This window comes from Oncorhynchus mykiss, chromosome 4, assembly GCF_013265735.2.
Source record: "Oncorhynchus mykiss isolate Arlee chromosome 4, USDA_OmykA_1.1, whole genome shotgun sequence".
Lineage (NCBI taxonomy): Eukaryota > Metazoa > Chordata > Actinopteri > Salmoniformes > Salmonidae > Oncorhynchus > Oncorhynchus mykiss.
This window is the reverse complement of record NC_048568.1, coordinates 10439723-10453684: the sequence shown is the minus strand read 5'-3', so window position 1 is coordinate 10453684 and position 13962 is coordinate 10439723. Positions and strand designations below refer to the sequence as shown.

The following is a 13962-nucleotide window of genomic DNA, read 5'->3' as shown; positions in this document are numbered from 1 at the left end:
CAGAGCTGTCATGTTATTTATAGTTTTGTAATGTTTCAGTTATCTGTAATGTAACATATACACGGTGCCTTCAGGAAGTATTCATACCCCTTGACTTATTCCACATTTTGTTGTGTTACAGCCTGAATTCAAAATAAATGAAGTATACGTATTTTCTCTCACCCATCTACACACAGTACCCCAATAATGACAAAGTGAAAACATGTTTTTAGAAATTTTGCAAATGTATTGAAAATTAAATACAGAAATATCCCTGAGTAATACATGTTAGAATCACTATTGGCAGCGATAACAGCTGTCTGTCTTTTTTGGGTAAGTCTCGTGGCGCAGTGGTCTAAGACACTGCATCACTGTCCTAGCTGTGCCACTAGAGATACTGGGTTCGAGTACAGGCTCTGTCGCAGCCGTCCACGACCGGGAGACCCATGGGCAGCGCACAATTGGCCCAGCGTCCTCCAGGTTAGGGGAGGGTTGGGTCGGCAAGGATTTCCTAATCCCATCGCACACTAGCTACTCCTGTGGCTGGCCGGGCACAATGCATGCTGACACGGTCACCAGGTGTATGATGTTTCTCCGACACATTGGTGCGGCTGGCTTCCGGGTTAAGTGGACATTGTGTCAAGAAGCAGTGCTGCTTGGTTGAGTTGTGTTTCACAGGACGCACGGCTCTCGACCTTCGCCTCTCCCTAGTCTGTACGGGAGTTGCAGCGATGAGACGAGTGTAACTACCAATTGGATACCACAAAATTTGAGAAAAGGGAGTAAAAGTAACAAAAGGGCTTTTCACACCTGGATTTTACAATATTTGCACATTATTCTTTTAAAAAAAATATTCAAGCTCTGTCAAGTTGTTGAGCATATTCAAGTCTTGCCATAGATTTTCGAGACGATTTTAAGTCCAAACTGTAACTATGTTGATATGATGTTGTCCTTGTAAGCAACTTCAGTTTATATTTGGTCTTGTGTTTTAGGTTATTGTCCTGTCGAGTGGTGAATTTGTTTCCCAGTGTCTGTTGGAAAGCAGACTGAACAAGGTTTTCCGCTATGATTTTGCCTGGGCTCAGCTCTGATCTGTATCTTTTTATCCTAAAAAAAAAACACTCTAGTCCTTGCTGATGACAAGCATACCCATGCAGCCATCCATGCAGCCACCACCATGCTTGAAAATATGAAGTGTGGTACTCAAGTGATGTGTTGTGTTGAATTTGCCCTAAACATAACGCTTTATATTTAGGGCATAAAGTTAATTTTTCATTTTTTTTTTTACAGTATTACTTTAGTGCCTTGATGCAAACATGTAATATTTTTAAGCAATGGATGAGTCTGCCTCAGTTTTACTTTAGTGCCTTAATGCAAACAGAATGCATGTTTTGGAATAGTTTTATTCTGTACAGTCTTCCTTTTCACTCTGTCAGTCAGGTTAGTATTGTGGAGTAACTACAATGTTGTTGATCCATTCTCAGTTTTCTCCAATCAGAGCCATTAAACTCTGTAACTGTTTTAAAGTCACCATTGGCCTCATGGTGAAATCCGTGAGCAGTTTCCTTCTTCTCCGGCAACTGAGTTAGGAAGGACGCCTGTATCTTTGTAGTGGCTGGGTGTATTGATACAACATCCAAAGTGTAATTAATAATTTCACCATGCTCAAAGGGATATTCAGAGTCTGCTTTTTATTTTTTTTTACCCATCTACCAATAGGTGCCCTTCTTTGCTAGGCATTGGAAAATCTCCCTGGTCTTTGCGGTTGAACCTGTGTTTGAAATGTTTGTATGTGTGGGGTACAGAAATTTGGTAGTCATTAAAAAATCATGTTGAACACTATTATTGCACACAGAGTCCATATAACCTTGTTTTAAGCGCATTTTTACTCCTGAACTAATTTAGGCTTGCCATGACAATGTGGTTGAATACTTATTGACTCAAGACATTTCAGCTTTTTCATTTTTTATTAATTTGTAAAAAAAATTGAAAAACATAATTCCACTTTGACATTGTGCTGTATTGTGTGGGCCCAAAATCCAGGTTGTAAAACAAAAAAGTCAAGGGTTGTGAATACATTCTGAAGTGTATTAGACTGGCTGTGAATGTATTTAATTTGCCTGTTTTAATTGAATTCTATTTGCCTCAGTCTGTTTCTCATATCTCATCATCAGACACCTTTTTAAGTGTTGTTTTTATTTTATTTGACCCCATGTTAAACGTGTTTCCTATCTCCCTGGTATTCCCCCCCCCCCCTCCCTCTAGCCATATTTCCCCCATCATGTTTACCAGCTGCCACGTCAGTACATGGGCACTTTCCCTGTTCATGCACCTCCACCACGTCCATTCCCACTTAAAAGTGGCTTTCCCCGGGATCCGAGCAGTGGACACGTAAGTATTAGACTTAGCCAGTACGTCATAGTGCATAGATAGAAGTAGTGCATCTAGAATGGCATCTCTGGATGTATAAACATGTACATTTTAATTAGCTTCTACATGCTTGTTTGAACCTTCTGATTCAGATTGTTTAAACATCAGAACATTCTGATCGGATTCTACATTTCACACTTTTGTCATTTAGCATACGCTCTTATCCATAGCGATTTACAGTTAGTGCATTCATCTTAAGATAGCTAGGTAAAGACGACATCACATCACTGTCGTGGGAAGTACATTTGTCCTCAATAAAGAAGTTATGAGCAAAGTCAGTGCTCGTAGATTCTAAGAGAGAAGTTAATTTCACAAGAAACACATCCCTCTGTTACAAAAACATGCTGCTCTTTCTTTGTCATACACCCCCCCCCCCCCCGCCCCCCACAAACACAGAAACACAATGACCTTGCTACCTCAGCATCAAACTGTCCTAAAAACCACTGAACCCTGCAGATATCAAACACATTTTTCTCATCCTCATGATGAAGACTTGCCCCCTTTCTCTCGCTCCACTCTCTTTCTTTGTATTTCTGTCTCCCTCTCCCTCAATCCACTCTCTTTTTCTCTATTTCCTGTCTTGAAGATGTCTGCCTCCTTAATGTTTTTTTCTCCACTACAACGATGATGTTTGTCAGCTGTATTTCTTCCTAATGTTCTCTACCAACATCCATCCCTGATGAACACCTGCTGTATGCCACTCCCTCCTCACCTTTCCCTCTCTCTTTCCACCTCTCATTCTCTCTCCTCTCCAAGCCGTTAAAGGTACCGTCTTTGAAAAAGAAGCAGGTACTGAAATCATCTGATTTTTGTCCCTAACTCTGGCTTTTTACTCCCTTCGCTAATGCTGCCCTCCTACTACCTAGACCGACAAACTAACCCCTTCCGAGAAGTGATCTGACCACAGTCCTAGCATGCACCTTTGGAACTCTAGCCTACTCTCTCAAATGGGAACCGGGAGTTACAGGCGTGCTACACTGGACGAGTAACTGTTTCAGAGCACGAGACGCTCCCATTCATGTCAATGAAACCTGGGCGTAAGCGGCGCGGCTCCGCGAGAAGCTTGTGTTGCTCGGTGTAAATTTACGCCCTGGTTCTACTTTCAAGAATTTGACATGCCGCTCACGCCCAAGAACACTTGATAAAGTGTCTCGCGTTCTTCTCATGCCTGCAAAAGCTACGCTTCCAGTGTTGCAGCTAAAAATGGGCTGTTATTGCGACGCTCTAGCTCTCTTGTTAGGATGCTAATTGATGTAGATACTGAACTATTTGATCTGCTCATAGTGCTTCTGTCCTTAATATTGCAATACTGCTTAAGGCCTATTTTCAATGACACGTTTTGGAACCTTGTCAGATACATGTTTGATTTAATCACTTGTACAGTCTCTATAAGCATTTCAAACATTAGCTGAAGTCCTCTCCTTACCACAAACCCTTACACACTCCCACCTCCCCCACCTCATCAAAGTCGACATGTCCTATGAAGACAGCCCTTCTACTCAGTCAGTGGCATTGCCTGTGGTTTCATGAAGACCTGAAACTAACCCGTTTGAATAAATAATAGTCATGCACCATTTTATTGCTGTGTGCATTCTATCCATTCTAGCATCACAGCAATCTAGCACTAGATGTGTATCACTTACCTGTAATATTTTTTCCATTCTTCTTTGGTGAGGTGTGTGGTGTCATATCTAACTCAAAGAAATAGATTCACTAGAACGGACATCCTCATTCAAGTCAATTCAATGGTCTGAGGGGATATCCGTTATTGTGATTCTTTTTCTATGGTGTAACTCTTGCGTTAGTGAGTAACCTAGTAGTAGTAATACTTTACAGATAACAGGAAGTGATGTCATTTCCTCCTCACAGATAACATCCAAGGTGTTTTACCATACAGTATTCTCTCATCCACTCACTGACAACGTTTGGTCTGGGCCTAATGCCGTGACAACCTCTAATAACCCATAGTCAACATCCCATTGCCATACTGTACCATGCTATATTCACCCTAGGATAACGCCACTCTCATCAACAACCTATTATAGATCAGATATTATATTTCTCTCATACTGTACCTACTCATGGTTTATGTGGCCTACGTTCTCTTCATGTTGCTCTCCCCTATACCATGCCTTTATACCTTTGCAGGTTTGAATGGAGTTTCAGCATGGAACTCTTATTTTATGTGATTCTATGTTATTCCATTTTTACCCAGACTGGCAGAGCATACTACAATAGTGAGATACATAATAACTTGAAAGGGGAGAAATTGTATTCGGAATTCTAACGTCCATCAAATAGCTATTCACCCAGGTTTTGTCCTTCAGCTGTATCCTGTCATTGACAATGTGTTCTGGACCTGGTTGTGTGTGTGTGTGTCAGGGTTCTGCCTCTGTGGTGTCGGCCACCCCGGGCATCCTCCTGAGCTCCATGAACACAGACGTAGTGTGTGAGCGCGTCAAACAGATCGAGGGCATCGACCAGAGCATGCTGGTCCAGTACACAGCCACCATCAAGAAGGTGAGCTGGAGAGGGAGAGAGAGAGAGAGAGAGGGGGAGGGTATTTCTGACATCCATTGCTTCTCTCCCTCAGGCTAATGTGAACGGCAGAGTTCTAACCCAGTGCAACATCGATGAACTGAAGAATGAGATGAAAATGAACTTTGGAGACTGGCAGCTCTTCAGAGGAACGGTGAGTACTTTGGCTCTAACTTTGCTCTTACCTGTTTCTTTTTATTGTGTAGTGTATTTACGATCAGCTTTAACAGTGGACACTGCTGTTACAGTATGGTTCTTAACTCAGTACGGTGTCTACCCACTCTGCCCAAAATGCGCTTTGGTGATGAAATTTCACCTCCTTATGTTCTAAAATAAATTTTTACTAAAACAAATAGTATTCATGTTCTGAATCGTTCAGTGGGGTCTTTCTCTAACAAATCATTAACATTATATCCAAAGAGTTGGATTTCGTACCTAATACATCCTTTGATAAGCACCGAGCTCTGTTGACATAGCTGTGCAGGTTTCTCGTAAACAACTTTTGTCACTTTTACATTTTGTGGTCGTTGTCTTCAAAGTTGTTTCTGCGGATCACGAAACGCAAAATTAGCATGACACGAGCTGAATTAAATGTAAAAGGCTTTGAAAATAAAAAGCTTATACAGATGTAGGATCTTAATTTGAGCCAGTTTGCTACAGAAGGAACATAATCCTGCAGCAACAGGAAATGTGAATTATTATGTGGATCATAGTTCATGTACATTTTTTGTAGGTGTTAATACATTCTTTGTTAGGGCAAATCAAGTCTGACATTTTAAAGTGGAAATTACAAACTTTAGAAGTCTTTTTAAACCTTGAGTACACTACAAGATTGCATTTCCGGCTGTGCAGGAAAATAGTCAGCAACAAAAGAGAGATCAAATTAAGATCTGTAAATTCAGTGCTCCATTGACATTTCACAGCGATACATTTGTTTTTGTGAGAAATATTTGAAAAATAACAGGAATTTCCAATTACAAATGAAAAGCATATGCTAAAATATGAAAATATTACATGTCATGTTTCAAAATCAATATACATCTTACCTCTATTATTGTTTAAAATTCAATTAAAAAGTTAACGAGTTCAACAGGAAAGTGAGCCTATCAGGTAGCCTGTATAGCCTTAATTCTTGCACAGAATCCATCCTAGCTGACATGATGCAATTTTCCAGATTTTTGACCACCCTTATTCTCTGGCCTCCATTGATTTAGTCACCATAATTCTGGCCTATTCTACAAGGGAAAAAACTCCAATAACTTTTTAACAGATTACTATAGACACATGAGGTTTGGTTTTCTTAAAGGGTTATAATTTTAGCCATTGGTCAAAATATGTGTTTTTGATTGGACACCCTAAACCCAGTCATCTGTAGACCTCCTCCTACATCTTCTTCTTCTAGGTGTTGGAGATGCGTCACGTGGAGAGCCAGGTGCTTCATGAGGAGGCTCCCAGCGAGATGGGCAGCAGTGTGGCGGGCCACGGGGAACCAAGGCGCCAGGTCGCCCCGACCCAAGCTGGCGCCGCCAACCTCGACGCCAACTCACCAATGTACAGCTTCAACCTGAGCTTTGAGGAGCTAAGCAACGTGGGACTGGATGAGCCTCCCAGGAACAGCAACAACACATGGATGGTGAGTGACTGGTGGTATTTTCCATTGTAGAGAGGTCTATATTGCATCATTATATTACATTGACAGAAAGACTGGTATTGAATAACTAACTATATGTACAGAACCATAATTTAAGCCGTTGACCTGTATGTAAACCAAATTATAGCCGATTTGCCTTCATGTACACTACCGGTCAAAAGTTTTAGAACACCTACTCATCATGGGTTTTTCTTTATTTTTACTGTTTTCTACATTGTAGAATAATAGTGAAGACATCAGAACTATGACATAACACATATGGAATCATGTAATAACCAAATAAGTGTTAAACAAATCAAAATATATATGAGATTCTTCAAATAGCCACCCTTTGCCTTGTTTACAGCTTTGCACACTCTTGGAATTCTCTCAACCAGCTTCACCTGGAATGCTTTTCCAACATTCTTGAAGGAGTTCTCACTTATGCTGAGCACATTTTGGCTGCTTTTCCTTCACTTTGCAGTCCGACTCATCCCAAACCATCTCAATTCAGTGGAGGCCAGGTCATCTGGTGCAGCACTCCATCACTCTCCTTCTTGGTCGAATAGCCCTTACACAGCCTGGAGGTGTGTTGGGTCATTGTCCTGTTGAAAAACAAATGTCCCACTAAGCCCAAACCAGATGGGATGGATGGCGTATCGCTGCAGAATGCTGTGGTAGCCGTGCTGGTTAAATGTGCCTTGAATTCTAAATAAATCACAGACAGTGTCACCAGCAAAGCACTGTCACACCATAACACCTCATCCTCCATGCTTTACGGTGGGAAATACACATGCGGAGATCATCTGTTCACCCACACCGCGTCTCACAAAGACACGGCGGTTGGAACCAAAAATCTCAAATTTGGACCAAAGGACAAATTTCCACCGGTCTAATGTCCATTGCTCGTGTTTCTTGGCCCAAGAAAGGCCTTATCTTCTTATTGGTGTCCTTTAGTAGTGGTTTCTTTGCAGCAATTCGATCATGAAGGCCTGATTCACGCAGTCTCCTCTGAACAGTTGATTTTGAGATATGTCTGTTGCTTTAACTTTGTAAAGCATTTGGACTGCAATAATCTGAGGCTGGTAACTCTAATGAACTTATCCTCTGCAGCAGAGGTAACTCAGGGTCTTCCATTCCTTTGGCGGTCATCATGAGAGCCAGTTTCATTATAGCGCTTGATGGTTTTTGCGACTGAAGAAACTTTCAAAGTTATTGAAATTTTCCATATTGACTGACCTTCATGTCTTAAAGTAATGATGGACTGTTGTTTCTCTTTGCTTATTTGAGCTGTTCTTACCATAATATGGACTTGGTATTTTACCCAAATAGGGCTATCTTCTGTATACCCGCACTACCTTGTCACAACACAACTGATTGGCTCAAATGCATTAAGAAGGAAAGAAATTCCACAAATTAACTTTTAAGAAGGCACACCTGTTAATTGAAATGCATTCCAGGTGACTACCTCATGAAGCTGGTTGAGAGAATGCCAAGAGTGTGCAAAGCTGTCATCAAGGCAAAGGGTGGCTATTTGAAGAATCTCAAATATAAAATATATTTAGATTTTGTAACACTTATTTGGTTACTACATGATTCCATATATGTTATTTCATAGCGTTGATGTCTTCACTATTATTCTACAATGTAGAAAATAGTAAAAATAAAGAAAAACCCTTGAATGAGTTGGTGTTATAAAACTTTTGAACAGTGGTGTATACTTAGACCACAGATCTAGGCCCTCCTCAATCTTTCAATGTCTTACTCTATTAAATGTAATGTTTCATAACCTCTCCTCTCCCCAGGCCCCTACCCACCGCACCCCCAGCATGTCCAGCCTCAACTCCCCGGAGTCATCCAACGACATCGTCAAGCTGACGGAAAAGCAGCAATCCGAGTACCGCAACGCCTATCAGGAGTACATCGCCCAGATGGCCACGCTGGAGGTGGGCGGAGGCGGGGGAGAGAAGCCCGTCCAGCCCCACCCCAACCAGTTCATGACCTCCTCCAGCTCCGAAGATAAGACCAAGGACAAGGCTACCGCCAAGAGGAGCACCGCCAAGCCCCCCCCTGTAGACGCCCCAGACTTCACCAACGCTGAAGCCCCCCTGGACCCCATCACAGAGGAAGATGAGAAGCAGGACCCCCATGGCTCCTCCAAAACCCTGCTGGGCCGCAAGGCCTCCGGACCCAGCGACAGGGGGAGCGGCCTGTTTCTGGGAGCCGCCGATCTCAAGTTGAAGACCACCGGCGGGCTGCGTTACCAGAAGCTGACCAGCGATGACGAGGATTCAGAGAACTCCGACACTCCTCTCCTGGGCGACGGGAAGAAGCTCAGTGAAACAAAAGCATCCTCCTGCAGCAGCTCCCTGGCCCTGGCTAAGGGGAAAGAATATCTCTCCGATGCCATGCTGGATAAGAAGGATTCGTCGGACTCTGGCATGCGGTCCAATGAGAGCTCCCCCAACCACTCTCTGCAGGACGAGGAGGCCGACCTTTCCCAGCTGGAAAGGGCCAACCTCATCGACCTGGACCAAGAGGAGAGCCAGAGCCTGGCAGCCAGGAAGAGGGGTCTGCCCAGCAGCCTGAGTGGTCTCCAGGACCCAGCCGTGGCCCGCATGTCCATCTGCTCCGAGGACCAGTGCAGCCTGCTGGCCAGCAGCCCCGAAGAGAGCTGGCCCTCGTCCAAGAGCTACAACCTGAACCGCACGCCCAGCAACACCACCCTCAACAACAACACCAACGCCCAGCAGCAGCGTTGCCCAGGGCAGTGTGCTCCGGTAGGGTCGACCGACACTACCTGCTCCACTCCTACCTCCTCCTCCACCAGCGAGATCATCGTCTCCCCGGGTTCTGCCACCACCAAGTCCGGGCCGCAGAACGAGAACGTGCGCGTGGTGCACCTGAAGCGGGGGCTGAACCCCGGGGATCCCCCAGAGATCACCAGCGTGTCCTCAGACACCGTCACCTTTGGAGAGGAGCGCGAGAGCATCCTGTGAGCCTCCCCGCCCACGCCGTACCCAGGAGGGAGACTCCTGGAGAGCACTCAGTCAGTAGATCTTTGGTGTGGTAGTCTGAACAACGCATGAGTAGCAAGGTACCGTAGCTAGCTAAATGGGTAGATAAATGAAGATTTTAGGGCTATATGTTCCTAGTTGTGTACTATGTAGATAGCATCGTTAAACCGGCCTGATTATGCGTGCTCACATTCTGTTTTACTTCAGTGAAATAAAAGGCACAACGGTCTGTCTGGATTCACGAGGCTACTATGTACTGTAGAGGCAGCGTACTGATGTTGTATTGTGTATTTTTATCATCTGAAGTGAAGTGACCCATACTAACTATCTTGGTAGTTGTCAATTATCCTGTAAGTAACTAACTATCTGTGAATTATCCTGCACTAGAGCAAGCATTTTAAGCTTGAGTGCCAGTCTGTTTGTGCTATCAGGCCAACTTCTTGTCACTCATTGTCATGCCAAGGGATTTGACAATGAGCAATGGAGTTGGCAAGAGGTCAAATCTATCCGGGACCAGTCTAGGAGCATGTGCCAACAGTATTATTCTTAGCTGCTGCTCCCTGTGTGGGTCAACTAGTGATGTATGGAGCTTGTGGGTTCTGTACAATAGAAGATCGATGAAGAATAAATGCAAATGAACACGTGAGCCAATTGAACAAAAGTGTGTGTAGGATCTGTCTTTGCCGTGTCTCAGCAAATGTCATGGAGGAGACTCAACTGAACTGTTCTGCAATGTTGCTATAGCCACAGGACTTTTAACTATGTTGGCATCCCAAATGGCACCCTATTCCCTATAAAGTGCACCACATTTGACCAGCGCTATGGGGCCCTTCTTACAACACTAACAAACATTTGAGGATAAAAGGGAGGGGACGTTGACACTAATAATAGACAAGTGTTTTAAGAAAAAAATATGTTCAGAAAAGTTATTGCTCTCCAGAAAAATTCAGTTGCATTCGCCATGTGATAAATTGGGACTGTATGTACGCTTCTTTGTAATGAACAGTGGTTGTAAAATCATTTTGGTTTATTAAATGTCATGGTCTGTCTCGCCCCGTAACACTAGTACTATGTATCCAATGCCATTGAAATGTACATCTGATAAGCAGATGGCATCGGATTCACAAATCTGGCTACAGATTATGACCCGTGCCATGCATATGCAAATTAGTTTGACGTCTGTGCAAATGTCAGAGTGCCCTCCTATGTGTAGCATGCACTGTGATGTTCTATGGTGTATTTTACCCAGTCGGATGATAACCGTGTCGGAGTAAAAAATAAGAAAATAGGGGATTCGATCTATAAAAGGAAAATAAGTGAATTTTGCCATCAGACATTAATCGGACTGTAAAAAATCAAATCTGGATGTTGGCAGTATACAGAGTCTGACCTCGTTTGTTCCCACGTAGGCGTGTTGGAAATTACATGGACCAGTATGTTCTCCTATAGCAGTTTCTTCTTAACGTCCACCAGCAGGAGGCGTGCTCCACCCATGCAAAAATAGTAGTAAGCATCTTAATATGTAATAATATGCAATTTTATCCAAAGTAACTTAGTCATGGGGCATAAGTTATTTATGTATGGGTTGTCCTGGGAATCAAACCCACTTCCCTGGCATTGAAAGCATCATGCTCTACCAACTGAGCTACAGAGAACCACCAGTGACTAGATGGGCACCAGCCCACCATCCTGGATAACTGGATATGATTAGTAACTGCAATACATTGAGTCTTGTTATGTGGTCTTCCTAATGATAAGTCTGAATCTTTCAGATACATTTAAAAGCAAGTTAAATGGAACGCAGTTCCACCATCCTTCGACGTAAGAGAAGGTCCAGTGACAATGTTGAAAATTGTCAGTTGTTGGAAATCTGTATATTTACACCACTTACAAAGTTCCAATATAATCCCTCATAAAACATAATATGGATATTAACATAATTGTACAGTATAAGGAATCTAATTTATTATTGTATAAAAGTGCAATTTACAACATTCCTCATTATATTCTCTGCAACCAATCTGATACTATACAGGCATGATTTTTGTCTTAACATTTATATACAGTGAGTGTCCATTAGTCCGTCTGTAAGAAACAGCAAACATTTCGAGAGTTCTCCTGTGTTTCATGCGCCACCTGCCCAGGAAAAGGCAGAATCCTGTCGTCGAAAGATATCTCGTTTCAATACTATCTTTTCAGTCAGTTATTCTGTCCTTGTGTTTCCATTGTTGGTGAGATATCATTCTTCCGTTGAAAGAAAAAAATAAAAGGCCAGTAGATAAATAAAAACTCTAAAACACATACTTGTATCTCCTTTTAGGAAAAAATATAAACTCAAGAGGAAATCCAGCCAGCCAGTGGAGGTGAACATGGGGTCCTGTTTAAAACACACCTGTAATAGACTGGGGAGAGAAAAGAGGGTAACATTTAGAGAGAAGCCAGGCTAAAGGACAGACAGGGAACTGGACAGTCAGACTGGCGCCTGAGAGGAAGCCACAGTTCTTTTTCTACTTTAACCAAACACTGAAATACTGGTGGATGTCTGTCCCAAATGGCACCCTTTTCCCTATGTAGCACACTACTTTTAAACAGGGCCCATAGGGCACTACTTAAGGAAATAGGGTGCCATTTGGGACGCACAGGCTGAAATACTGGGCAATCCCTGAGCACCAGATGGAGGCGTCGACACAGTCGGAGGAATAAGTAACATCCTGACAACCTCTAAGTACAACGTGGGAATAGATCTACACTTGCTATAATGATGCTGGCTGGCGCCTGCTTTTACTTACAGACAATTATCTACAGACCAGTAGTTTTCAGAACCCACACAACCACAGACTGGAGTAGCCATCCAGTCTATTATGTAGCCAGAGCCTATGATATCATGATACAGGTAGGTTAATCAGTGGTGTCAAATGTTAGTCAAGTCAACAATATAACAGTCCATGGACTACCCTTTTCAAAGTGTAACTGACGCCAAGTCTTTATGTCCTTAAAGTTTTGACCCATTTGAGCGCACCTTTTCTTTTACCTCTCAGCAAAATGTATTTTCCAAATGGAAATGGATGCAATAATGGCAGTATTAAAGGAAATACTTACCCAGTCAGAGGGAGAGTTTAGCTGTCATCAGTCTCTTTGGGGAGCTGGTCATTTGACTGTGAAAACACACAAGACAACCACTGTTCAATATCACTGTTTACAGATCGAGGCTACTGGCATTGCTGAGTTAGAACAGTGGCTGTGGTCTAGTTTCTATTAGGTTTCTATTCATTCACCACCAAGCTGTAACTTGTACAATAGCCAACAGTGGCACTTAATCAAATGTAAAAGATTTAGTACATTTTTTTAGATTTATGTGAAGCAGAATATAAGGCTGCTTTGGAAAGATCTAATAAATATTTGAATATAAGCCTGTAAGCCTTTAACTAAAGTAAGCATATATAACATATTACATAGACTACATGAATACTGTACATGTCATAGGAGTTAGGCTACATCAAAATATAGGAACTCCAATTGAACAAGCTAGTTTCTGTGTAGCCTACTATGTTTATGTTAGGCTATTTATTTTTCTGAACCATTCCAAAACAGAAGTTCCCTCATTGGAACAAAAAATGAAGTTATTCTATACTATTCGTAATTTTACCTGAAAGGTGAGGAGGCTGATGTCGGAGTTGATGGTTGCTAAGGGGTTCCTGGGTGATGCTGGCTGTCCCGGTCGCTGCTGCTGATGTTGGCAGCTGGAGATGATTGAGCTAGAGTCCAGTGCAATCTGAAGGTCTAATATATAGTCTATAACATGCTGCAATATCTCAATTTTACTAACGTTCTTGTTCTGCGGGAGGCTGGGCACGAGTTCTTTCAGCTTGGTGTAGCAGTCGTTCATATTGTACAGCAGATTCAGAGGATCATCCATCGGGCTTTTGCTCCGGGCGATGCCGAGGGCATGTTCCGACGAGTTGGTAATGTTGTTTCTCATAGACCGCACAGGACTTATTGCTTTCATGATGACAGTTGTGTGCGATAAGATATTACGCATGAAATAAGCAGATATCCTAGCCCAGACTTCGCTAAATACAATCAGTGCAGTGCGCACGCTGTCAAGTCCTTTTATAAGCCTTGTGCACGGGGCTGGTCGCGCCTCAGGTCGCGGCCAGCGAATCTGCTCGTAGATTGGCTTCCTGGAAGTGTCACTCACTGTCCAAAGCAATGGAAATGGTTCAAATGGAGCACATATTTCCACCCCGCCCATATTTTCCGCATTCTTGAGCAAGTTAAGTGAAGGCGCGCACTGGAGTGATGTTCTTCTCTGTTCATGTGAAAGTCTATTTTGAAGTCATCTGAGTCTGTAGGCTACTTCTGACTGTG

General features: G+C 42.9%; 1 protein-coding gene and 1 long non-coding RNA gene across 6 annotated transcripts in view; one reads left to right on the top strand and one right to left on the bottom strand.

Annotated features, from left to right (window-relative positions):
• Positions 1-10659, top strand: part of kidins220b (kinase D-interacting substrate 220b) — a 42965-nt gene extending 32306 nt beyond the window's left edge. For 2 of the 5 annotated variants that reach the window (XM_021600121.2, XM_021600120.2), the window contains exons 26-31: positions 2245-2370; positions 3166-3198; positions 4792-4929; positions 5003-5101; positions 6350-6580; positions 8383-10659. In XM_021600121.2, coding sequence (XP_021455796.2) covers positions 2245-2370; positions 3166-3198; positions 4792-4929; positions 5003-5101; positions 6350-6580; positions 8383-9576 — 1821 coding nt within the window. In that variant the 3' untranslated portion in view covers positions 9577-10659. The remainder of the gene's footprint in view (positions 1-2244; positions 2371-3165; positions 3199-4791; positions 4930-5002; positions 5102-6349; positions 6581-8382) is intronic. The other 3 variants (XM_036975604.1, XM_021600124.2, XM_021600125.2) reach the window with 3 other exon arrangements.
• A 792-nt stretch (positions 10660-11451) lies between these two features.
• On the bottom strand, positions 11452-13700 carry LOC110522055. Its single transcript, XR_002473254.2, has 3 exons — positions 13241-13700; positions 12694-12749; positions 11452-11996 (listed from the first exon to the last, which is right to left on the bottom strand). It is a non-coding gene; the product is annotated as an uncharacterized LOC110522055 (long non-coding RNA).
• Positions 13701-13962: the final 262 nt, after the last annotated feature.